General features: G+C 44.8%; 9 protein-coding genes across 9 annotated transcripts; 7 read left to right on the top strand and 2 right to left on the bottom strand.

The window, feature by feature from the left end:
- The first annotated feature begins 457 nt into the window (after positions 1-457).
- On the top strand, positions 458-4,516 carry V1516DRAFT_677281 (uncharacterized protein). The gene is made up of 2 exons (XM_066922554.1): positions 458-3,995; positions 4,053-4,516. The coding sequence occupies exons 1-2, from the start codon at positions 932-934 to the stop codon at positions 4,226-4,228; spliced, it is 3,240 nt and encodes a 1,079-aa protein (XP_066776878.1). The 5' UTR covers positions 458-931; the 3' UTR covers positions 4,229-4,516.
- Positions 4,517-4,684: 168 nt separating this feature from the next.
- On the top strand, positions 4,685-5,694 carry V1516DRAFT_665038 (Brix domain-containing protein; the record flags this gene model as incomplete). The annotated part of the gene is made up of 2 exons (XM_066920647.1): positions 4,685-4,824; positions 4,884-5,694. The coding sequence occupies 2 exons, from the start codon at positions 4,685-4,687 to the stop codon at positions 5,692-5,694; spliced, it is 951 nt and encodes a 316-aa protein (XP_066776877.1).
- Positions 5,695-6,466: 772 nt separating this feature from the next.
- Positions 6,467-9,407, top strand: V1516DRAFT_604030 (uncharacterized protein; the record flags this gene model as incomplete). The annotated part of the gene is made up of 6 exons (XM_066919266.1): positions 6,467-6,607; positions 6,680-6,803; positions 6,865-7,050; positions 7,108-7,884; positions 7,945-8,429; positions 8,805-9,407. Coding segments are annotated over 6 exons (2,316 nt in total), but the record flags the coding sequence as incomplete, so codon positions are not given.
- Positions 9,408-11,731: 2,324 nt separating this feature from the next.
- Positions 11,732-13,465, bottom strand: V1516DRAFT_665036 (major facilitator superfamily domain-containing protein; the record flags this gene model as incomplete). Its single annotated transcript, XM_066920646.1, has 2 exons — positions 11,732-13,092; positions 13,150-13,465. The coding sequence occupies 2 exons, from the start codon at positions 13,463-13,465 to the stop codon at positions 11,732-11,734; spliced, it is 1,677 nt and encodes a 558-aa protein (XP_066776875.1).
- Positions 13,466-15,518: 2,053 nt separating this feature from the next.
- On the bottom strand, positions 15,519-17,402 carry V1516DRAFT_427086 (JmjC domain, hydroxylase-domain-containing protein). Its single transcript, XM_066919019.1, has 2 exons — positions 16,914-17,402; positions 15,519-16,858 (listed from the first exon to the last, which is right to left on the bottom strand). The coding sequence occupies exons 1-2, from the start codon at positions 17,039-17,041 to the stop codon at positions 15,739-15,741; spliced, it is 1,248 nt and encodes a 415-aa protein (XP_066776874.1). The 5' UTR covers positions 17,042-17,402; the 3' UTR covers positions 15,519-15,738.
- Positions 17,403-18,578: 1,176 nt separating this feature from the next.
- Positions 18,579-19,516, top strand: V1516DRAFT_626198 (ketose-bisphosphate aldolase; the record flags this gene model as incomplete). Its single annotated transcript, XM_066919737.1, has 2 exons — positions 18,579-18,665; positions 18,728-19,516. The coding sequence occupies 2 exons, from the start codon at positions 18,579-18,581 to the stop codon at positions 19,514-19,516; spliced, it is 876 nt and encodes a 291-aa protein (XP_066776873.1).
- Positions 19,517-20,222: 706 nt separating this feature from the next.
- Positions 20,223-22,373, top strand: V1516DRAFT_677267 (uncharacterized protein). Its single transcript, XM_066922553.1, has 2 exons — positions 20,223-20,724; positions 20,780-22,373. Exons 1-2 carry the CDS (start codon positions 20,528-20,530, stop codon positions 22,299-22,301), a joined length of 1,719 nt encoding a protein of 572 aa, XP_066776872.1. The 5' UTR covers positions 20,223-20,527; the 3' UTR covers positions 22,302-22,373.
- Positions 22,374-22,574: 201 nt separating this feature from the next.
- Positions 22,575-23,227, top strand: V1516DRAFT_686291 (Adenylylsulfate kinase-domain-containing protein; the record flags this gene model as incomplete). The annotated part of the gene is made up of 2 exons (XM_066923658.1): positions 22,575-22,687; positions 22,738-23,227. The coding sequence occupies 2 exons, from the start codon at positions 22,575-22,577 to the stop codon at positions 23,225-23,227; spliced, it is 603 nt and encodes a 200-aa protein (XP_066776871.1).
- A 143-nt stretch (positions 23,228-23,370) lies between these two features.
- On the top strand, positions 23,371-24,839 carry V1516DRAFT_425113 (Phosphoadenosine phosphosulfate reductase family-domain-containing protein). The gene has a single exon (XM_066919016.1). The coding sequence runs from the start codon at positions 23,764-23,766 to the stop codon at positions 24,622-24,624; it is 861 nt and encodes a 286-aa protein (XP_066776870.1). The 5' UTR covers positions 23,371-23,763; the 3' UTR covers positions 24,625-24,839.
- The last annotated feature ends 172 nt before the right edge of the window (positions 24,840-25,011 follow it).

The raw sequence follows: 25,011 nt of genomic DNA, 5'->3' as shown, positions 1-25,011 counted from the left end.
AGTAAAGTGCATTTGTAGGAGTCAGCCGGAAATAGCACAGTCCAGAAGTCCAGAAATAATATCGGAGAAATATCTGAAAATATCTGATTTAACCAAGTCAATAATAACATCTCGAACAAATGGATCTAGAGCGATCTCCATTGCGCCAACTACCTTCGCGAGCTACTAGACCATTCAGTTGATTTAGATTGAATGCTGGCAAAGAGCGGGTAGATCAGAGTTAGTCCCAATATTAACTTTGACAAGAACATACTACCTACGACAAAGATCCGAATACGATACGATAGCATAGATGTAGCTCTGTAGTTCTAGTTAAGCCGTAAATAGAACTAATTTATGCGCATAATCCCAATAGCTCGCATCTTTGAGTCCTCGCATCAGGTCATCCCGGCTTTGGTTCTGCTCCGAATAGCGAACGAACCTTGCCGCCGTCTAAGAAGAGAGTTCTCCACAGAATCACAACTTTCAAAGACCGCACCTTTTGTGCTCCACCAAAAACGCTTTCAAGTTGTCGTGACCACAGCCAGAAGCTCGTCCACCTCGCTAAAAGTAGAGCCTGGTTGTGCCGATATTGAGCCTATAGCTTGACAATCGTCGCCAGCCAGAGTGCGAGCGCAGTAACTTGCATCGTACAGCTACATTGTCGAGACTTGTTTCTCTTTCTTTGTTCCCTTCTGTCGGCTGTTTCTCCCGGGCTGTTGCATAGTTTTCATATCTCACCTCCTCATCTTGAACAAAACCCTGCGGCGACCATCGGTCTCAATTCTTGCTGGCTTAAATCACAAACCCGACATACAATCAGCAAATAGTAATTTGTTGACCTTGCTCGGTCCTCCTTTCGGCCTACTCGGTCCTGCCAACGAGACACCCCTTCCATCGCTGATAATCATCGCCATCGTGGTCTTTCAAGCTCTGTCCTTCTTCTCTGTCCATGCCATTATTTTCCCGGTTCCAGAGCAAGCAGTCTTCCCCTCCACCTTCTCCCGCCCCCGACTCCTACCGTTCACTTTCCTCTTCTTCTCCCTCCTCTTCTTCCGTGCGAGCAAAAGGTCACCGTGACAACGAACCGGTATCGCCATACTCTTCGGCTGCTGCTATATACGCTCGAGATCTGAAGGACTCAGACTCGGATATCTTCCTTCCAAGCGAGCCTTCTCAATTTCATATTTCTACGCTTTCTGCACGCTCGAAGCGTGCTTCTTCAAACCAAACGTCGTCGTTTTTTAAACAGTCCGTCCCGCGGAAGCTGGACGCTTCCGGTAACGTCCGCTCGGACTCTTTAGAGACGTCGTCAGGATCTGCTAAACCGGCTCCATTTAGAAGCGCCCCGACCTTGGTGGAAAGGAAAAAGTCGTCTTCGTCTCGTGCTCGCCGGGAAACTGTCCCCTCTCCTAGTCAGCCCCAATCTCCTCTTCGTCGTGAAACTCAGACATCATCGTCTTCATCCAATCCTTCCTCGGAAGACGATCTCTCACCACAGGAGGAGAAATTTTCTGAACAGCCGCAAAAACCTGCAAAGTGGTCTTGGTTCAGTAGTAATTCAAAGTCGGAAACATCACCTTCAAAGGCAACTGTGAAGCAGGTTATCTCTTCTTCAGGAAATACTGTTTCACCTCCTCGTGCGCCTTTGCTTCGTTCGCAATCTTCAATTGCCCACAACGTCAACGGGTATCGAAAAGATTCAACTAGCAGCGAGTCTTCGTTCGACTCCTCGACTTCTGACGACGTATCTACAGTTTCTACGATAACGGACATGAGTTCTCGAAAAACAATTAAGCGTACAAACAGTTCCAGAGATGGCTACTTTGCGCAAGGAAATGGCTCTTATTCGGATTCCCCAACGTCGTTCGAACAGTTTCCTGCATCCGTGGAACCGCCGTATTCTCCTCCGGACTCTGAAGATTACATAACACCAGAAGAAAAACCTTCCTGGTTCAGTGGATTTTTTTCTAGGAAGCAACAACAAGAAGAACAGATCCGCAGCGAAAAGGATCAGGTTTTCAGAAATGGTCCACCATCTCCTCCTACTTCGGTTCTGTCCACCGCCTCTACAACTACTGTTCGCCAGAATGTAAATATGTACAACACCAATCGCAGCACAACGTCTCTTTCTACGATGTCAAGTGCCAATATGTATGCAAGTGGCCGTTCGAGGAATAACAACAATGGCCTGTCTAGTCCGACATCGTTATCACCTTCTTACGGCACAGCTTCCACTTCTCCGCCAGAGCAATCGTCAGTCAGTGGCGGCAGCACAAACACCTGGGCATTTTGGTCTCGTCAATCCAAGAACGACAAAGTCAATACAATCTCGGAAGACGGAGTTGTGGCTTTTTCAGGCCCTTCTGCGCAATCTTTTATCCGTAATCAAAGAGGCAAGCCTGTTGTGGCAGATAATGCAAGTGTCATGACTGCAGACACAACTATTCAAGTGTCTCGCAAAAATACTTTATCAAGGAATAGTTCAAAGTCATCACTTGGTACCAATACTTCAGCATATCCACCTAACTCATATGGCTCCGCAACTAGTCTGCCTGGCTATGATAGTCCTTCGGTTTACAGCAATTCTCGACTTAACCGATCGGAATCTTACAAAGTGAAAATGGAAGATAGCAGATCTGTAAGGACAATTGAAACAATTGGCAAACCAAATAGAAACACGGTCAAGTCAGCTAGTGGTGCGAAAGAAACAGCATTAATGGCTCCTCAGCCTACAAATACTAGGGATCCTAATATGATGAAAGCGGATGGTTTTACTCAGCAGCAAGAGAAGCCAGAGAAGCCAGAAAAGCCAGAAAAGCTCGAAAAGTCAGATAAGGAAAAGAGAAAGAGCAAGAAGAAGGCCAAAGAAGAGCGGATGCGGTATCCTAACATGGTTGTGCCGAAGTTGAATGATTGCTTGTCAGTAGCACAACCTCCTAGCGCACTTTGGTCATCCTTCAATCAGGCTGTTAGCCGGTTTTTTGAGTCGACAGAGAAGAAGCCAAATCCCGGAGACCCCCTTCGGGTCGAATTGACGACACCACCACGAATTAGAAAGGCCGTTGCTATTGGCATTCACGGCTTCTTTCCAATCCGTATGGTACGTAGTATTATTGGGGAGCCCACCGGCACATCTGTGAAATTTGCCAATGAAGCTGCAATGGCCATTCAACGCTGGGCGGAAGCACATGGCCAGAGTGATATGGAAATTGAGAAAATTGCTCTTGAAGGTGAAGGTATAGTTCTCGATCGAGTTGAAAATCTTTATAGACTGTTGTCGAACTGGATGGATCATCTTCTTGAAGCCGATTTTATTCTAGTAGCTGCACATTCACAAGGAACACCGGTTGCTGTTCAGCTTGTAGCTAAGCTGATTGGTGAAGGTTATGCAGATAATAAGAAGATTGGTATCCTTGGAATGGCTGGCGTGTCGCTTGGACCATTTTATGGACTGGATCAAAAAATTGTCATGCGGGCCTATTCATCATTTGAGTCAGATTCTCTGAAAGAGTTATTCTCATTCCAAAACCCAGAGAGTTTGCCAGCTCGGCGATACATGGAAGGATTACGAACCGTGATTGCGCATGGAGTGAAAGTCACTTATATCGGTTCAGTGAATGATCCATTAGTACCGTTGTATTCAGCACTTTGTGTTCATGTGACGCATCCCCATATTTATCGTGCGATCTATGTAGATGGAAAAGCAGTTGCTCCATCGTTTATTATCTACTTAATTGAGCTTTTGACAAAGCTGAGAAATTATGGATATACAGATCATGGAATCATTCGCGATATCAGTGATGCACTTGCCGGAACGTTTACTGGTGGAGGCCATTCGACTATCTACAACGAATATGCTGTATATGATATGGCTATCAAAAACACTTTGGAGACTTCAGAAATTCCGGATATCCCTGTTCATATTGATGAGAAGTTCGAGGTTCCAATGCCTAGTAATTTTAATCCTTACCATCTTCCGTGGAGTGTTCGAGGGATGCTTGAGAATAGTTTTGGTATGTTTGCTCTTGGATAATTGTTGATTTGATTAAAGTTAGCTAACCATGATACAGTTCAGGAGAATCTTCGCGAGGATGTTGACAAGGTGTTAGACCATTTCGACTACTGGGAGCCCGAGTCAAAACCATTGAAGGATATTAAATATCGATTAAGTGCGATCAAGAGATCAGCAACCTCGGATGGAAAGCTTGGATCTATCCCACCGCTACCACCTGCGGTTAGTACTTAGAGAGATTTTTATATTCATTTTACATTATAGTCACTCTTTTATTTATTAAGTTTTTGTTTGCATATAGAATGTGTTTGGCGCAGAGGTGAAGAGACTTCAGACAGCTGGTGGAGTAGGAGAGGAGAAAGATTGGTACGCTCTTTTTTTCATTTACATGGTGTCGGGGTTGTAAGAGGTGTTTCAAGTTTACAATTGTTCTAATAATTCTGTTGATTTCTATTGATTTCAGTTCGTATTTATCTGATTCTGTACTAATTCTGTTGTACGATAATTTAACATAGAGTACTAGATTTTTATGCCTTGGATCATGTAGGCGGGACCAACGTCACATGACTGCTTTGGGAGTTCCTTCTAGTTTGGAAAAACATGAAAATTCTGTACTCAAGAAAAGTTTTGAGAGGAGAAGTGACATTTACAGTAAGGAGTCGAACTTTATATAGTTATTTAAGAACAAATATGGCATCGCTATATAAGACGCTGTCAGGGACAAAGAGGAAGAGAGGCGAAGATGCTGAGAAAAGCAATATGACTGCCAGTGAAGGAATCAAGAATCGACAGCGAGTACTGATGCTTTCTTCTCGAGGAGTTACGTTTAGGTAGATAGCCGTGTATTAATTCCAGACGAGGATACTAATATGAGAAATAACACATACAGACAGAGACATTTAATCAATGACCTTGCCGTAATGTTGCCGCATGCGAAGAAGGACTCTAAGTTTGATTCAAAGTCCAAACTATACTTGCTGAATGAGTTGGCAGATATGTATAACTGCAATAATGTATTATATTTCGAATCTCGCAAACATCAGGATTTATACATGTTTGTTAGCAAGACGCCTAATGGGCCTACGGCAAAATTTCACATTCAAAATATGCACACAATGGCAGAGCTCAACTTCACCGGGAATGCGCTAAAGGGTAGCCGGCCGCTACTTAGTTTCGGAAAAGAATTCGACGAACATCCACAGTATCAGCTTGTTAAAGAGATGCTTGTGCATGTGTTTGGAGTACCCAAGTCGTCGCGCAAGACCAAGCCATTTGTTGATCATGTTCTTGGGTTTTCGATTGTTGACGGCAAGATCTGGTTCCGAAACTATCAGATCGCGGAGTCAATAGATACGACATCCGAGACGAAGATAAATTCAGAAGATCAGGAATTGGAAAACGATGGTAACAGCGAGAAAAAGAAGAAAAAACTCGCACTATCGCTGGTCGAAATCGGTCCTCGCTTTGTTATGACTTTGGTATCTGTATTGGAAGGCAGTTTTTCCGGGCCACTCATCTTTGAAAACAAGGAGTTTGTATCGCCAAATGCCATTCGTTCAGATACTCGGAAAAACAAGACTGCAGTCAGAGTCCGACGACAGGAGCAGGAACATCAGAAAAAGATCGAGAAAAACCTCAAAGCCAAGCAGCGTAAAGCAAGGGGCGCTGATCCGCTTGCGGATAATATCTTGTTTGCCTAGACCATTAGTCATTGCGGAATCGAGAAAAAATTGGATAAAAGATCAAATGAAGTTGCATTGATCCGAATAACTTTGTCGTTTGCTGCAGGCTCAATGACTTTGCAGCACACCTGTAGAATATATGAGATATACTCGACAAATCTTCGGCAACTTTCAGTTTCAAATTTTTTATAACATCACTTTTTCTAATTGCTTTCCTTTGAATCTAAATAATATTGTGTATCAAGTCTATCTTCTTGCCGTGACGTCACAAATCTCTCGTAGGTCTCTACCACGAACGACGACAGGGGTATCGGGCACAATAGCTCAGAATGCAGATGCAGCAGAGAGCTAAGGTAATTAGTGTATATTCCTGTAAAAAAAACTACCTGATTATATCATTAGAGCTGCAGAATTTTGATGTTTTTTCGAGCAAGACTCGGCGGACCCGGAACGGTGCCCTAGCCCACCTGGAGAGACGTTCCCAAGTCAATGGACGATGATACTTCCAGTCGTGGACGAAGAACGATACTTTCTGCTGTAATCAGTCGCAGCTCAGCACGAAACACGAAAAGGCGCATCGTTTCGTGTAAGATTCATTCCGTTCTTTGCTTGTGAGATTTCGCTTCGAAAGTCAGCTTGTTATCGTTTGTCCTCCGTCATGGCATCCGCCGACCTTTTCGACACTCGTAAGCTCCCCTTCTCACCCCTCTCGTTGTCCCGTTTCCGGGTACTGTTGTTACGAAGACTTGACTGACCTTACTGCTTTCGTTTAGCTGCTCCGCTTCCTCGCATCTCTCTTTCCTCTGAAGAGCGGTCCTTGTATTCCCAACTTTTTAGATCGCTTGATGTCAGCAATTCGGGTGTCATTTCTGGAGACGTTGCGCGCACCTTGCTAGAGCGCTCTGGTCTCTCTCCTCTTGTTCTCGGTCGTGTCAGTCTACCCCTACTTTCTGCAATTGGTATAGAAGAATTCAAATACTGACATACGCCTTTTATTATGCAGATTTGGCAAATAGCTGATGCTCAGAACAATGGATTTTTGAATCATAACGGTTTTGCAGTCGCGCTCCGTCTAATTGGCCATGTTCAAAATGGTCAGCGATTGGTCCCGGAACTTGCAGCACAGCGTACGTTCGATCAATTGCTTGTTACTACAATCTGTTTTGATCTTGACTGATCTTAATATAGCTGGTCCTTTGCCTCGATTTTCTGCCGGCTCGTCTCGTGTATCATCCATCTCCGGTCCGCAACCTCCTGCCGCTGTTATTCCTCAGCCCAACAACAATGCTGTTATCGTCCCGCCTTTGGCACTTGAGGATAGAGCAAGATATGTACTTCTATTCACTCGCAGTACTTCTGAAAGTTTAATGTCTGGTGAGCTATCACATTTCATTCTTCTTTAGTCAATTCTTTGCTGACATTGAATTTCAGGTGCTATTGCACATGATATTTTCATTAACTCTCAGCTGTCTAATACAGTCTTGGATCAGATCTGGAATTTGTCTGATATACATCGTCGAGGTTCTCTGGATCTTACAGAATTTGTGATTGCAATGCATCTTATTCAATGTACTCGCAATCATACTTTGCTTTCCCTTCCAGCATCTGTTCCTCAGTCACTTTTCACGGCAGCGGCAGCTGTTCACGAACGTCCTTCATCCCGTGCTAGTGTCGCCAGTGCTTCTAGTGTCCCTCTGCCTCAATTGCCACCTCCTTCTAATCAGCTCCCCGGTCACGTCCCTTCCGTTCGCACGAGAGGAGCTTATGCTAGCGGTACTCAGTCGCCTGCACCTGGGCAGATATCGAGAGCTGCAACTGCGGATAGTACTTTTAGTGGCTCTCAATCTACACCTCCCTTGGGGCCGCCTGCAAGAGTGCTATCTATGCCCGTTCAAGAGGAGTGGCTAGTGTCTCCGCAACAGAAGGAGCAGTTTGATGCTATATTTGCTTCTGTTGATAAGGAACACGCTGGCTTCATCGGTGGTGACGTTGCCGTTCCCTTTTTCATGACTTCTAACTTGCCTGAGGATGATCTTGCTCATATTTGGGATCTTGCTGATATTAGAAACTCTGGGAGCTTGTCGAAAGATGAATTTGCTGTTGCGATGTATTTAGTCCATCAGCGTCTTGCTGGACAGGATCTTCCACCTACGCTGCCAGCTGCACTTGTTCCTTTATCGATGAGGTCTGGTGCTTCTACTTCAGCTGGTACATTTGGCTTACCGGCACAGAACAACATGCCTCCTGCACAATATCAAATTCCTTCAGCTACTGGTCCGCAGTCTAATATTCCTTCCTCAGGGCCTGTTCCGTCAGCGCCGTCGGGATCAGCACTACTGGATCTAGTCGATCTTAATGATGCATTTTCCTCTCCAGCTACATCTGGTCCTTCTGAGGCTACACCATCGATAGCGTCTCCTGGACCTTCGTACTCTACGTCTGCATCTCCACCACCTGCCACAAGAGCAGTTCCATTTGGATCGAGTGCAATTTCTGGCACAGTACCTAAGCCTCTTACGCCCAGTTTGACTGGCCGGGCTCCATTTAAACCCTCATCTGCCTTTGGACAATCGCTAGCACAAGGCACTACATCTCCATCAGATGTACCATCTCTGCCTTCAACAGCTCCAGTAAGCCCACCCTCAATTCAAGCCACGCCGGAGCCTGTTCAACCAACTATTACTGGAGTAGTTGGATATTCATCAGCTCCTCCGTCACAACCAGTGCCTGTATCGTCTGTTTCGACGGCCCCAGTTCAGGTTCCTGTTTCCACTGGCCCTTCTGGCGTTCAAATCTCTCAACCTCCTCCGACTTCTTTTGGTGTTCAGTCTGCTTATTCAGCGCCTACTCCAGTTCAGAATCAACCTGTTCCTTCGGTTCCATCTTACTCTTCCTCATTCGGCTCGCCGTTTGAAGCTGCAGCCCCCCTTTCTGCTCAAAGCACAGGAATGCAATCTGCTCAAAGCTCTACTCGCAATATTGGACAAGTTTCGACTGTAGGTTCTCCTTCCACAGCATATCCCGCTCCTATTGCGTCCTCACTATCCACTTCGACCGAATCTGCTCCTCCCGTCGATGATCAAGATATTCGAAGAAAAATTGCTATAGAAACAAATCAGTTTGGAAAGCTTTCGGGTGAGATTACAACTATGACTTCTCAAACCCAGAGCCTGAAAGATAAGCGAGCTAAAGCTGAAGGTGAATTGAGCAAAATGGTTTTGCTTCGGACTGATATTGAAGGAAAGCTGAAGCAGCTTCGCGGTGTTTATGAGAGTGAAGTTATCAAGGTTCGTACTGTTGAACAACAACTTGCTGTATCTTCAACCGAAACTGCCAAATTGCGCCAGGAGCATGCTGAGCTTGAGGCATCTCTTTCTTCCATTCAGACCAACTATCAAGAAGTAATGGCCAGCTTGGAGGCTGATCAATCCGAAAATGCTGCTCTTAAAGAAAAATTAAAACTTCTCAAAGAACAGACAGCTCAGATTCAGGAATCATGTGAGAGGGCTAAAGATGAAGCCCGACAACATAAAGGCATGGCCGCCATCAACAAACAAATGATTATTAATGCCGAGAGTGACCTGGAGCGAGCTCGATCTGAACTAAGCGCCGCCCAACTGGAAGCTAGTTCAGCGGCGGCAGAAGCAGTAGCGATTTCTCGTGCGCCCGTTTCTGCGTCGGTCTATCCATCTACCGCACGCTCGATGACAGCTTCACCATCTAATCCTTTTTTGAATTATAGTGCCTCATCGTCAACTGAGACGCATGCGCTTGTGTCGCCGACTGCCTCTCCTCCAATTTCCATTTCTGCTAGTTCACCTTCTGTCTCAGCTCCAACTATTTTTGATAGTATGTTCGCTGATTTCCCCTCTGTTGGAGCAGATTCATCATCAACCTCACCTGCGGTGGCTGCTCATGATATAAATGCTCCTGCAATAATTCCTGCAGCTATAGAGACAGATAACATTACTATGGAACCTTCGCAAGCTCGCTCGATTGAGTCCTCAGAATCTGACTCACTGGGCCGTACTGACGATCTGGATGACGACAATTCTGCCTCCTCTCCCGCAACAACTACAACTGCAGCTACTGGCCTGGGCGCGGCTACCTTAGGAGCTGCTGGTCTGGGCGCGGCATCTGCTTTGCTGAATGGACCTCGTGCAGCAGATCTAGAGTCTGTATCTTCCTCTGTAGTCAATAATGCGCCAGAGTCTGTACGTGATGGTCTTTCTCGTCCAGATACACCTAATCCTCCTCAGAGTATTCATTCTCATCATTCGTCTGTGTCTGCATCGGTTGTGACTGCGTCTGATTTAGGTTTGGAAGACGATATTGCGGATTCCCCCAGGGAACGAGTAAAGTCGGTTGATTCTAGCAGTGCCTTCGTTGATGCTGTTGAACATCCTTCGCTTGAGGACGATCTGCCTACTCCCCGAGTAGAGAAGACTGAGATTGAGCAGTCACTTGAGACCTCGGTTGCCGTCAACGACTCTAACACGAATCAAAGCCATACTATTGAATCTGCCGAAGAAGGAAAGGAGATTGATCCTTTTGGACTCAAATCTAAGCCTAAGAGCGACTATGCGGGAACAAAGGAGCAATTTGACGCTGTTTTCGCGAATCTTGGATTCCTCAACAAGAAAGAATCCAACGAACCTGCAACTGAATATACTGAAGAAGCTGCTGCGACTTCATTCCCATCTATTGAAGAATTAAACACATTGCCGTCTGCCAGTGAGACATTTGGATCTGGATCAAATTCTGTGGCTTCTGAAGTCTCCGTGAAGAAGATTGATCAGAATGTTGGATCTGCACCTGTACTCGCTGATGCTTCTTCTGAGATTGTGCCATTTGCGCCTGACGCTGATGAATCCTCAGACGACGATGCTGATGGCCCTGAGATTCCCGGTCAAAGTATGCGACCTGATGGATACATACCAGTTTCAGAAAGACAATCCCCGGTGGCAACTGCGCCATCAGCCGAGCAAGTATTTTCGACTCCTTCTAATACACTCAAATCTAGTCCCGTAAGGATAGCTCCTACTCCTTCTATCATGCATCCAGGAATCTCGAAAACCGCACCCTCAGCTTCTACGACAATTCCTACATCTGGTCAAGATGACATTGACATGTTTGCTTCATTTGAAAATGGCTTCCACTCAGCACCAGATGCAACGCAAGGCTCAATTCCGCAGCCAGTTGCTAATACATCTACTTCGCCATTTGTGGCAGGTGGTTTACCGGCTGGGCAGGCTACCTCTGCATCATTGGCCAATGATTCTTTTGATTCTATGTTTGCAGCATTTGAGAAACCAGCAGCTGCAACTGCAAGTGCTCCGCCCTATACGTCGTTTTCACATGCTGGAAGCAGTGACTCCGGAGCTATTTCTGGTCCTCCATTGCCGCCCAAAGTCCCACTTAGCAAAGATGGCTTTGACCAGTTCGACTCTGTGTTCGGAGATGGAAGTTCTGGATCTTCTGCTGGTCTTCAAAACGCTAAATTGTCGGCGCAGCCAGTATATAGTCCACATGCAGGGAGTGGATTTGACGAGAGTGCGTTCAATGATTTTGGCAAATTTTGATATTGCAAAATGTGAGCTTCAATGCTTTGCTCTTGAGGGATCCAGCTTTATCACCTTTTAGCTTTTTGCTAAGGTAAAGTATTTGGTAATTCCCTCAGTGATATCTAGTATTGTATCTTCATTTTCTGTTTGTTTCTTTATTTTTTCAGTGTGCAGATTTTGTTAAGCGAGCGAAAACTTTTATAAATCACTTTTAAGTATCAGACAAGTGTGAAATTATTGTGTATCATTATATGTGTTTGTTAATATTTAAAATCGTTGAATTTGGATTATTATCAAGATTTAGAAGGACAGTTGCTTCAGCAACTTAAAACCGATTTGACCGAAACTAATGAACTTTCTATTTCTAAGCTGTAAGACAAAGAACAGACACAAAAAACCAAAGCACAAACATTACCAACACAGAACCAAATACAAAAATTTTGAAGATTGCTTAAGGTCACAATAAGTGACAGGCTAGAAACAAGACTACTTTAAGGCTTAACGGCGATAATATGTTGAAGATCACTTTTCTCGTCAATTTCATCAGCCAAATCGTGCTCTGCAGGAGGCACTTCACCTTGATCATCGCTATGGAGATCACGCACTTGCCAGTCTGCGAGTTGCTCCTGCGCTGCGTTCCACCGTTGAAAGTAATATCTTCGTTCGTCGCGTTTAAAGAAGTATAGTACAACAAATGTCCAGCAGATGAGGGTTGCGGAGACACAGGCTCCCCAAATGAATCCACGATGATAGGAAGGTGCCGTAGAAGAATTCCAGAAAATCAGAGGTGTCCAGGCGGTGGATTGCTGAGCAATGACGTTGACAATGAGAAGGACAACCGAACGATACTCGTTGTCGTGGCGAACAATATCATTGATCCAGCCATAGAGTACAGATGACATCGCATTCGAGTTGTATTCAACCATGTAAGAATACCATTTGGCACTTTCCGGAACATTCCAAGTTGCGAGGATAACATGATTAGTCCAATTGATGAACTGTGGGAGACACAAGAAAAACCATCTCGAACGGAAAATGTCGGCTCCAAAGCATGCAATCGCAACATATGCAATACCTAGAGCGGGTGGAATCGCAGATAGATCATTCAGTTTACTCGTCGAGTATCGATCAAGTGACTTGAGCCATTGCAAAAACACTCCATATCCTTGAGCGCTTGAGTTCCAAAACAAAAAATTCCAAAACGATAGAACAGGTAAATGCCATGATGAACAGGCTTTCTTGACAAGAGCCCAGGAAAACCCTGCAGATTTCTGTACCCCAGACCGTGCCGCCCGCCGTCGCGCAATGGCGGCATCTTGCTCTGTGAAAAAGTAAGAATGAAGTTTATCTGGAGTTCCAGGCCAGATGATAAACCCGATGAATCCGACCGGGATGGTGATGATGGCATCGATGATAAACATCCATCTCCATCCTGCAAGACCATTAGCTCCATCTAAGGTTCGAAGAATCGCTGCTTGCAGAAGACCTGCTGTGCAAGAACCCAGCATGAGACCCATGTAAAAAATACCACCTCGACGCTGGATCTCATGACCTTTGAACCAAGAACCAAGAACATAGTGTACACCAGGGAAAAAGGGCCCTTCTGCACAGCCGATAAGAAATCGGTAAGCCATCATTTCGCGCAAACTCTTTGCTCGATACTGAGCAAGAGTAAATAATCCCCACACAATATCCAGACCAGGAATAAGTAAATCCATGCGAACTTTGGGGAATAGGTAAAGAAAAGGAAGCTGAAATACAACACAGCCAACATTGTACATGACTTGAAGTTTGGTAAGAGCATTGGAAGGCAGAGAAAGCTCCTCGCTCATGCCAGACACATATGCGTTATCTAATAGGGCGATTAGTATTAACTCCTATTCGTTGGCATTGAGTCAGTGTAACTTACTGACATTGGTTTGATCCAAATTCTTAACCCAATAACTGAGGAAACAATAACTTGTGATTAAAAGGTCGAGTTTAATAATATATCTTCGCTCTTCTGGTGTATCAGTCTCATCGAACCAATGATACCACTTGTGGCCAGCACCGTTGCGTTCGTATAAATCTCTATATTCATACTCATTGAAAAAACTCCACCAATGGCGTTTTTCGGGCAAAGGCTTAACCGACAAAAGCTCAACTTCGCTTGGAGCGACAGGTAAAATATTGCTCTCGCGGTCGTCGCGCTTGAAATCTTCGGAAGAATGAAGGGAAGCGGTCATCTTGTTTGAACAAAGAAGATAAAATGCACAAACTAGTGCAATATCGAGACGACAGACTAGAGGATATAATCAAGCTTTATATAGAAACCTGAGCCATAACGATATTTTCAACCTACTTGTGCGAAATACCATTTATGGAATGCATTACCGCATGAACCACTCTTGGAAACGGCTCCGTCGATGGTACTAGTCAGGGAAAAAATATATACGCACTTGTGAGAACGCACTGTTATCATGATGCAAGGAAAATTCGTGATCAATCAGCAACAAAAAAAGAGACCTGAACCGTGGCTGGTGGGGGGAGAGGGCTGAATTAGTGAGATGTATGAGACCTGTCAAGCTGGCACCGCTAGAAAGAGACCAAAGAAATCAAACCAGCTGTTAGAATCCGCATATTGGCTCTAGCTTCTGATAAACGACAATTGCGTCTTATGTGGCTTCTGTTGTAATTCCCTGTAACTACTATTTCAGACTAGAAATCCTTAGAGTAGACGTCCGGATGAAAGACATACAAAATAAATGCTTGGATGGCTTGGAATCAATAACTAGGCTTGCCATTGTCCAAGAATTGAGTCAACTTGAGTCACCAGAGATGAATGCCCTTATAATAATGGACCTCTTCGCGCTAACATTATACAAAAGAGTCACCACACGGGCGCAATAGCGAACTCATAGAGTCAATGTCAGATCCCGCTCATTTCTCGACCGTTCAGGCTAATGAATCTAAAGGTAGTCTGACCAATACTCCACTTGCCACTATCGCTCATGAAAAACCTGCGAAACTAACTTTCTCTTCTAATTTCACAATATTATTGGACAAAGGTAGGCAGACGAATAACTTGATCAGAGCACGCCGTTCTGGTCTCATACAGCTGCTCCACTATACAATCGGATCAACTATTCTACACCAAGTATTAAGAGAGCAATCCTCATGCTCGGTGTTGAAACTTTGCTTTACGCGCGGTCCATGGCCCGTCCACAATAGTTAGGCGCCGCATGCACACGGACGGCTCGCACACCATCGACAGGTTCTCACTCGTCATTCTGCGCAGATCGGAACCTCGCCAGCTTTTGGCCGCGCAGTTGCCGGGATATGCATAGTTTTTGTGCCAGCGCAGGAAAGGGGATGGAGCAGTAAAATTCTTTTGAGCTTTGGTCGCAGCACCGTGATTGCGTGATGCTCGGGTAGTAAAGATAGCACTGATAGGGATAAGACGTGCTGCATGCGATAGTAAGCTGAGACAAACATATCTAAAGCTCGTTAAATCTAGACGATTATTCTCCAGAGTTAATAGATCACAAGCAAGTCTACATTTACGTCTAGCCATGGAGATCCCGGATGATTCGAAATCTCGGCTATCCACGCTAATTTCATCATTTGAACATTTTACGAGCTAAAACTGTAGGGACAGCGTAGCGCATCTGACCGCATTTTGAATTCGGGATATTCTGAACCACCAGATCTGTAAAGGAAGAGCCTAATATCAATGTTATAGACCTTATTGAGAAATTTTGCTTTTGTAAATATGACCAGACCGAGATTTGTAGTAGTGGTTTCGAGTCATCACCCGCGCTGACCCTTGGCTTACCTTACACTCAAGTCACTTTTGCTACTAGTTCGTTGAGACCCTATTTCTGTTCTCTGTGGCTGGTAGATTTGACTGTAAATTATTAGACTGCCTGTTGTTCTCTTGACCATACTAATACCGAAGTAGCACGACAGGTCAGACTACTCTTGATGGAGTCACCAAATTTCGCAAAGTAGTAGAGTGCTAAAATTACAAAACTACACTGATCCATTGAAGGTCCAATACAATCGTACTCTACATTCATCTGTCCTAAATTTACTTACTTCGACCTGTTTGGACCTCTGATCTGAATTAACAGACGCAGCTGCCACCTCCTTTGGATACCAGCCAACACAAAGTTAAAACGGCAATATGCTGCTCACGCTATTCAGTGGTCAATGTTTAATAATATAATATTTGATGGTAGATATTTTGTCATTGAAAATTAAATGGAGCCATTTTACTATAAAAGACTGGCTGTGACCAGACATACTGCTTCTTCTTGAAATCAGAATTCTGTCGCTAGGGTGGCCAAGCCACTTTCTCGGCTAACAGGACGATTTTTTAGTAGAGAAATAAATTCCTGAATTGAAATTATTTACTCATTTATCTAAAACCATACATGAAAGCTAGCCATGCGGTATCTGCGAGCTACAAAGTCATAATTGCCCTAACATATTGCCCTAGTATCATTTGTAAAATAGACTATGATATGTAATCTTCTACCACAGGTTGGGTCGATTCACTGCTCGAGCTAGAAATATGACTTTCGCGGCTTTGAATATGTTGTTTATCTTGTTCATGCTCTTTGAACTTCTGCCGTCGTAACGTTCGCTTATAGGTCTTTACTCTCTTAGCCAACTCAGACACATCGATTCCGACCGCATCATTGATGCATTTGCATATTTTAGCCCTCGCACCGTAATGTAACCAGTCTTCGGTCGCAAAGTTCACGCTTTCCGCACAGTTGTATCCGAGATTATACCCTGCGTGATACCCGTATGGAAATGTGATTACAAACTCGCCTTGACGATGGACGAGCTTATTGACTTTAATATTCGATCTAGCAAGAAACGTAGGAGACATGTTGAAAGTCTTATGCCTAAGAAACTCTTTACAGCGCTTGAATTCATCAGGGAATGTCATTCTCATCAAGTTGAAAAACTTTTCAGAGTCAGATTGCGAAATCGAGTACCATTGCTTTGGTGCGCCGAAGTGGATGTAATTGATTGAATAAAGATCCATGTCTTCAACATGCCAAGCAAATGTAGATTTCCACATGCCAAAGTAGAGGTACGCTGTATTGACTCCCGGTACGTCTTGATCAAGATGGTTCAAAATGTTTTCCAGATGTGCGACATTCCACTCTTTTGTTTTTTCAGTAAATAAGCTACCCAACATATCAGCTCCATAGAGCGGATTGTTGTATAAAATCGACCTCCAATACGCCGGCTCCAGCTCGGCGCAGCGCTCATCCGTGAATTCAGATGCATCGAGCCGATAGTCAAACCCTTCGAATTCGTCTGAGTCCTTCATTCTCTTTCGAGGAGGTTCGCTATCTTCTTTCGAGCCAGATTTCGTGAAAGATTTCCTACTAGCGGTGTGACTATTTCGATCAGCTCGTCTTTCTCCTCGCCGGGCAGGAGGTTGGTGATTAGTCTCTTCACACAGATTACGCCATTGTGGAATAGTGTACGAACGAGCCTGCTCGATATTTGTTTGAGAATAAACTCCACTCTTTAATTGAGAAATATGCTGGACAATAGGATTTTTTATCCGTATTGATCGTATTTGCTCTTCAGTAAATCCTGGAAGAGCGGCACTCCTATGTGGACGTTAAGACAAGATACCAACAAGACCTTCCTTTTGACAATACATACCATTCAGCAGGAGGAATCACTTTAACAATGCCAACACACATACCATAATGATTTATCTTTTTAATGAATTTCGGGAATGAAGAAAATTGAGCCATTGTCTGTGAATAATCAGTATGCGAATTCAACATGAATTTGACGAAAAAAATACCGGTTTGAACACTGGGACAGTCCCTTCATAGTAGTGATCTGGTAAGACTTCCTGTCCATCATCTTCGTCTTCTTCTTCATCATAATCCGATTCTTCCTCTATATCCGTGGCATTGGCTTGATCTTGGATCGCCTCCTGAGAACTGGCAGTCTGTGGCAGTTCTAATTTAACATCCTCGTGAACTCTGTGCGGCGCTGAAGACGAGGATAACGTCGAATTGAGATTTCGAATAGATGTACCAAGACCGGAAGACGAGGGTAAACTGATGGGAGGAGATATAGGAGAGCGCATATTAGAACCGGAAGAATCAGACGAGAAAGTGGCATTGCTCTGCGTCTCAAGGAAGTATGTGGAACTATGGATAGACCTTAATTCGACGGAAGAAGTTTGATCAAACTCTAGCGTGGAGTTTAGAAATTCGTGGGGTCTCGTCAGCGTACTGCTAGATTGATAAGACACAGGAGTTAAATCATTTCCAGAATATGGCGTAGCTGCGGAGTTGTCGTAAGTCGAGGTAGCGTCAAGTTCACTTGACCCAGGAACCTGTGCCTGAGCGATTTCAGATTTCGAGAAATCGACAGTAGATGATATTTGACTGGAAGGTAATAACGGCGAACATGGTAGCGGCGAGTGATTCGAGCTATATTGAATATCAATAGATGAACTTGATAGATTTCGTAAATGGCTGTGATCGTCTGAGTGAATGATGTCGGTAGAATGGCCTGACATGTTCTTAGTCGGAAGAACATTGTCCGCAGAAGGTATCGCCATACCCAGCATCGTTTCTTTTGCGACTGATAGATCCTTGAATCACGCAAAATATGCCGATTGTAATTCTAGTAAACACAATGAGACTAAAGTTGATCGAAAACAACAGAAATTCGATATCCAGATAAGTCAAAGTGAGGTCCAGGTTTCAAATTGGCCGTCTAGATTTTGTCACGTGATTGTAATTAGCCTAACGACGCATGGAGTGTTTTGCTAAGTTTTCGTAAAGTTGATGGAATTTCAGGTTATGAAGATCCGTAAAGGTAAGATCAACCTTAGAAACTTACGGCTGAGTAAACTGAATTGGTTTGTAAGTCAGATTTGGTTGCTCGTCAACGATCTTAGAACAGTCGTTTGCATGTTGGGAGTTTGGAGGTCTGTATAGTTGTCATTAATAATTGATTAGAGTAAGGAGTGCGCGAAATGACGTCGTGTATTGGTAATTTAGACAGCAATCTCAGCTATTTTATAGCATTATTACTGTATTTACAATGATATGTTCCGCAGGGAGAGACAGTAGATTGTTAAACAGAATAACCTAGACTCTGAGCAGTATCCGATTTGAGTACAATGAGGGTTAGGTATCAAGCAGATCAGTTATCAAGATTCCACATCGAGCATTTGAAGAGGGTGATCTGGAATACGATAACCGAGGACTGACTTGACTGTTTGACAACACTTGACATAGACGAGGTTAAACAGAAGATACTATAGCTTCCGGATTAAATAATTCCTTAAGTAACCTCTAAATGACGAGCACATTACAATCTAACAAGGCGATCAAGATGATCAAAGCTGCTCGAGAGGGTGGCTATGGATTCCCTGGAGTCGTTACAGTCAGTGAGATCCGCTTCTAGGTATAATCTGATATCGTGAGACCAACAAGAAAAAAATATAGTACAATCTTGAAACCATCATAGCAACTGTTCGAGCTGCAGAGGCCAAGCGGGCGCCAGTCCAGATTTTGTTGTTTCCCTGGGCAATTTCTTCCTCGGATGGATTACTAGTGAAAGCGGCGGCTGCAGCACGAGACTCTGCAACGGTGCCTATAGCAGTTCATCTTGATCATGCGCAGGATGAAAATATCATTAAGCTGGCTGCGGATATGCCAAACGGATTTGACTCGATTATGATAGATATGTCACACTATGAAAAAGATGAAAACTTAAGACGAACAGCGAAATGGGTGGAGTATTGCCATGAACGCGGAATCGCAACTGAAGCAGAGCCAGGCCGTATGGAAGGCGGTGAGGATGGAGTCGCGCATACCGGAGATCTGGAGGGAGTTCTCACTACTCCTGAGGAGGCACAACGATTCATTAATACCGGGATAGATTTTCTTGCACCTGCGTTTGGGAATATCCACGGGGACTATGGCGGGAGAGACAACATCAAGCTTGATTTTGATCGCCTGCGAAAGGTTTCAGAGACCAGTGCTCAGTCCGGCGTCGAGATTGTCCTACATGGAACCAATGGATTTCCTGACGACATCATGGCAAATTGCGTTAAACATGGCATTACCCGATGTAATGTGAATAAGCTGGTACTTAAGCCATATTCTGAATATTACCGTGCACATGCGGCATCTACAATTCTGACCGAGCTGATTGATGAGGGAATTCTGCTGATCCAGAGAGAAGTCGAGCATCAGTTGGATGTTATGGGAGCCTCAGGAAAAGCTGGCTAGTCGACCAATTGATCTTGGAATCGACACGTTTGCACGACCTATGTCGACTCCATTTTGCCCACGCGTCTTTGCATTTGCACTAGTTTGTTCATGGCTTGAACCCGACTGGGTTGGTTCTCCGAGAAACTTTATTATTTTTACGATCTGTGAATTGTTAATAGACACCTCAGTAGTGAATTTCAATATGCTCCTGGCTGACGCTCAGTTGGTGTTTGCGGTCGGTGGACATTGCAGAGATTGTGTGCCTGGATCAGAGCACTGGCTACGCACAACTATTGAACTGTCCACAAATGGCAGCCGAGTTCAACAATTCCAACGCCTTTTCTAGCCTTATTTTATTGTAGATGACTTCTAGTATTTTCCTGAACCGCCAGCCCTAGTTAATGGGTCTATCGAGCTGTCGAGTCCTGTGCAGACAATAAAACTCTCAGGGTTGCTTGAAAGAGAAAAATTCATTTTCCAAAAACAGAAGTCAAAAAATTTTCAGCCCCACGCATTCGCGCGGCCCAGGGATGATGTTGTGGCTTGATGTTGTGGCGTGGTTTGATTACTGAGCGAGTCATCTCCGGGGGAGCACTTCCGAAGAGAGCGAGAAAGTAGAGGGAAGAGTAAGCAGACAAGAGAAGATGAAGGAAGAAAAGACAGACAAAGTCCAGAATTTTAGACAAACTAGATATATCTAGTACGTAAGCGCTTAAAATAGCTTAGATAATCTTACATTCTCTATTTTTTGTAACTTCCCGCTGAAAATGCCGTCAAGTATCGGACGAACGCGGTTGCACTATCGCGACCAAGTGGCTTGAAGACGCAATCGCAGTTAACCAAATAGAATTTTTTTTTTGCCCTTCTCCGAGCAAGACCCTCGACACAACTTTTTTATCTCTTGCTTTATTGTTCTATCGCCAGAATCTTTTTCTCTTCTCGTGGTTTACCTATCAGTTAATTCCCGAATTGCCTTCTAATCAGTGATATCGTCTCACTTTATCCTTAATATCACACAATCACAGAACAATGGCCAATACTCCTCATGGTGGTGTTCTGCAGGACCTTCATGCTCGCGACCTTAATATCCGCGAGCAACTGCTCGCTGAGGCAGAAGGACTCCCTGACCTTGCGCTGACTGAGCGACAGCTTTGTGACCTCGAACTTATTTTGTCAGGTGGTTTCTCTCCTCTCGACGGATTCTTGACTGAGGAAGACTATAATGGGTATGCAATGATCTGGATACAATGTAATAATACATATACTAATCTGTATTTTTAGTGTTGTCGATAATCTTCGACTTTCTTCCGGAGCTTTGTTCTCCATGCCCATCAATCTTGATGTCTCAGCTGCTGAAATTGAATCCGTCGGAATCAAGGCTGGAGCCCGAATTGTTCTCCGTGATTTCCGTGACGAATCTCCTCTTGCTATCATCACCGTCAAGGACGTTTACAAGCCTGATAAGCAAGTCGAGGCCACAAAAGTTTTCCGTGGCGATCCTGAGCATCCTGCTGTCAAGTACTTGTTCAATACTGTCAAGGAGTTTTATGTCGGCGGTTCTGTCCAGGCTCTTAACAGACCCAACCATTATGATTATGCTGGACTTCGTTACACTCCTGCTGAGCTCCGTGCAGAATTTAACAAGCTCGGATGGAACCGCGTTGTCGCTTTCCAGACACGTAACCCCATGCATCGCGCTCATCGTGAATTGACTGTTCGGGCCGCCCGTAGTCGTCAGGCTAACGTCTTGATCCATCCAGTCGTTGGTCTTACCAAGCCCGGTGATATCGACCATTTTACCCGTGTTCGTGTGTATCAGGCTTTGTTACCTCGCTATCCCAATGGAATGGCTCTGCTATCGTTGCTTCCGCTTGCTATGCGTATGGGCGGTGACCGTGAAGCTGTTTGGCACGCTATCATTCGCAAGAACTTTGGCGCAACCCATTTCATTGTTGGTCGTGACCATGCTGGTCCCGGCAAGAATTCCAAGGGTGTTGATTTCTACGGTCCTTATGACGCTCAGGAGCTTGTCGAGAAGTACCGCGATGAGCTTGGAATTGAAGTCGTTCCTTTCCAGCAGATGACCTATCTTCCCGACGCCGATGAGTATGCACCCAAGGATGAGGTTGCTGCCGGTGTCAAGACTCTTGATATCTCGGGCACGGAGCTGCGTAAGAGACTTCGTCTTGGTTTACCTATTCCCGAGTGGTTCTCATATCCTGAAGTCGTCAAGGTTCTTCGTGAGAGTCATCCTCCTCGAGTTTCCCAAGGATTCACCATTTTCCTCACCGGATATCACAATTCTGGAAAGGATGCTATTGCCCGCGCCTTGCAAGTTACTTTGAATCAGCAAGGAGGCCGTTCGGTGTCGCTGCTGCTGGGTGAGACTGTTCGTTCTGAACTATCGTCTGAGCTCGGTTTCTCGCGTACCGACCGACACAAGAACATTCAGAGAATTGCATTTGTCGCTGCAGAGTTGACTCGTGCTGGAGCGGCAGTTATTGCAGCACCTATTGCTCCGTTCGATGACTCGCGAAAGTTTGCTCGCGAAACTGTGCAGGCCGCCGGATCATTTTTCTTGGTCCACGTTGCTACAAAATTGGAATATGCTGAGCGTAATGACCGCAAGGGTGTCTACAAGCGAGCCCGCAGCGGAGAAATCAAGGGCTTTACTGGTGTAGATGATCCCTATGAAGTTCCTACAGATGCCGACTTGGTGGTCGACATTGAGCAGACCAGTGTGCGGACAATTGTTCACCAGATTATTCTGCTACTAGAGTCACAGGGGTTCTTTGGAAACTAATGATATTGCTCGTATATAAAAGTTTAATGTGCTGGAACGATAGAATGAATATTAAATTAATTGAATAACAAATCAGTAGAGAAAAGGCGTATACTGAAAGCGTCAATCTATTCGGCCAAGTAAAGATAATGATCTCGGTAACCCTAATCCGATGTAGATGGATAAAAGGAAGGCGCTACCCGTGGAAGAATTTCTTCACGACGTAACAAGTCTGTTTAAGAACTTTTGTTATATAAGACTGACTGTACAGGCGACGAGAAAATCAATTACAAGATGGCAACTAATATCACTTGGCACGCTGGATTGACCCACGCAGAACGGTCGGAATTGACTGGAACCAAGGGCCTAACTATTTGGTTGACTGGACTATCTGCGTCTGGAAAGAGGTAGGAAATGTAGAATAATAGACAAGGCGAGCTGAGCTAACCAACCATAGCACGATTGCGACCGCGTTGGAACAGTACTTGTTGAGTAAGCACGTTCCTGCTTATCGTCTTGATGGTGACAACATTCGATTCGGATTGAACAAAGATCTTGGATTCTCCGAGGCGGCCAGAAACGAAAACATTCGCCGAATCGCAGAGGTAGCAAAGCTGTTTGCTGATTCTACTACCGTCGCAATTACCTCGTTCATTTCGCCCTACAGAGCTGACCGTGACACAGCTCGTAAGCTCCATGAGTCTGCAAACTTGCCGTTTATTGAGGTCTACATCGATGTGCCGGTCGAAGTTGCCGAGCAGCGCGACCCGAAGGGTCTCTACAAGAAGGCCCGCGCGGGCGAGATCAAAGAGTTCACAGGCATCTCTGCGCCCTACGAGGAACCCGAACACGCCGAATTACACATCCGCACAGACAAAATCAGTGTCGAGGAGGCCGTGATTGTGATTGCAGACTATCTGAAGGAGAAGTCGCTAGTCTCGATATAAGATATTTTGTTAGATTAATGAATGAAAGTGGGCTCTCCACGACCGTGTGGGTGCGCACTTGAACTGTCTAAGAAGCTGGTTTGAATAGAGCTAAAAAAATCGATTTTTAAATCAGTGTGCACGCCACATGTCAGCCAAATAAAGTTCAGGAGAAAACGCCTCTGAGCCTCGCTCGCCGCAGCGGCTCGATTGCGCAATTCGCAAAAATGCTTGAATAGGATAAAAATAATTCCTTTTCTGGATGTCTGGATGCTCAGATTAGACTAGCGCGGATGGCGCCATTGACGAGGAGGAAGACGAGCGGGCGACTCGAGAATTTCTGCGAATTCTCTGCTTTTTTGCTAAATTTCTGGTTCGACTCGTGCTTGATGGCCGGCCGGACTTTTCATGACCGTCCGTAGTCCGAAGTCGAGCTCTTTCTCGCTCTTTATCTTCTTATCTTTTTTTTGAGCAGACTTTTGGTGCATATTCAACTTTCATCTCTACCTTTTCTCTTTTATTGGTTTTCATATCCATCTGATCCTATTTTATATACAATGGCCCCCGTCGCAGTTGTCGAATCAGCTCCAGTAGCTCATCATCAGCAAGAACAGTCTGCTGAGCTTAAAATCACGCTTACTCCCGACCATCTCAGATTCATCAATAAGCAGCTCGCCCAATTAGAACCACAGCAGATCCTTCAATGGGCCTTGCTTACATTTCCTGGTCTCTACCAGTCAACAGCCTTTGGCTTGACCGGCCTTGCCACTCTGGACATGATTTCTAAGCTGAAGCCTGAGTACACTCAGCAACATCCTGTCCCGCTCATCTTTGTCGATACCCTGCACCACTTTCCTGAGACTCTGGCATTGGTCGATCAGCTTCGAGCTCGTTATCCTTCTGCAGATCTCCATATTTATCGTCCGGAAAACTGCGATTCTACGGATGACTTTACTAGAATACATGGTGAGCGATTATGGGAGACAGATGAGTCAGCCTATGACTTTCTCGTCAAGGTTGAGCCCATTCAACGTGCTTACGAAGAGTTGGGTGTTCGCGCTACGCTGACTGGACGACGCCGCTCACAAGGAGGGAAGCGCGGAGACCTTGATATTGTTGAGATTGATGCCTTCACGGGTCTTATCAAAATCAATCCTCTTGCTAATTGGTCTTTTGCCGATGTGCAAAAGTACATGAAAGACAATCAAGTTCCATATAATGCGCTTTTGGACCGCGGTTACCGCAGCGTTGGGGACTGGCATTCTACCCAGCCCATAGCGGAAGGTGAAGATGAGCGTGCGGGCCGCTGGAAAGGCCGGGCAAAGACTGAGTGTGGCATTCATGAGACCTCTCGATTCGCGCAATTTTTGGCGCAGAAGAAAGCTCAAGAATCACACGCTACCGAGCTAACCGCTTGATCGTACAACTTTAGATTTCTGCAGCTAGCTCGATGGCTGTACTGTTACAAATTTTCAGAAAAGCATTCTATTAATTTTCCATTCATCATTATTTCCTTTCATTTTGGGTATGAATTTGTTCACGGAGCGCGGGGTTTTGCATTTAATATTGTTTTCAGTCCTTTTTTTTCAGACGTATATATCTTATCCTACGTTTCCCTTAAATCATTTTATATGAATAACTAGTTAATGAAAATTAGTTGAAACAGATAATCTAATTGTGATCTGGCTGCTGAATAATCCCTCGGTTGGAATATTGCGTGGAGTGTGCATGACCACCAAATCCGAATAGACAGAAATGTCACTCACCTCATCAGCCAATCTCCTCCAGCACATCACCTGAATATT

This window comes from Lipomyces oligophaga (assembly GCF_038497815.1).
Source record: "Lipomyces oligophaga strain CBS 7107 unplaced genomic scaffold V1516scaffold_5, whole genome shotgun sequence".
Classification (NCBI taxonomy): domain Eukaryota; kingdom Fungi; phylum Ascomycota; class Lipomycetes; order Lipomycetales; family Lipomycetaceae; genus Lipomyces; species [Lipomyces] oligophaga.
Note: the sequence above shows the minus strand (reverse complement) of the source record. Positions and strands in the feature narration are given on the sequence as shown.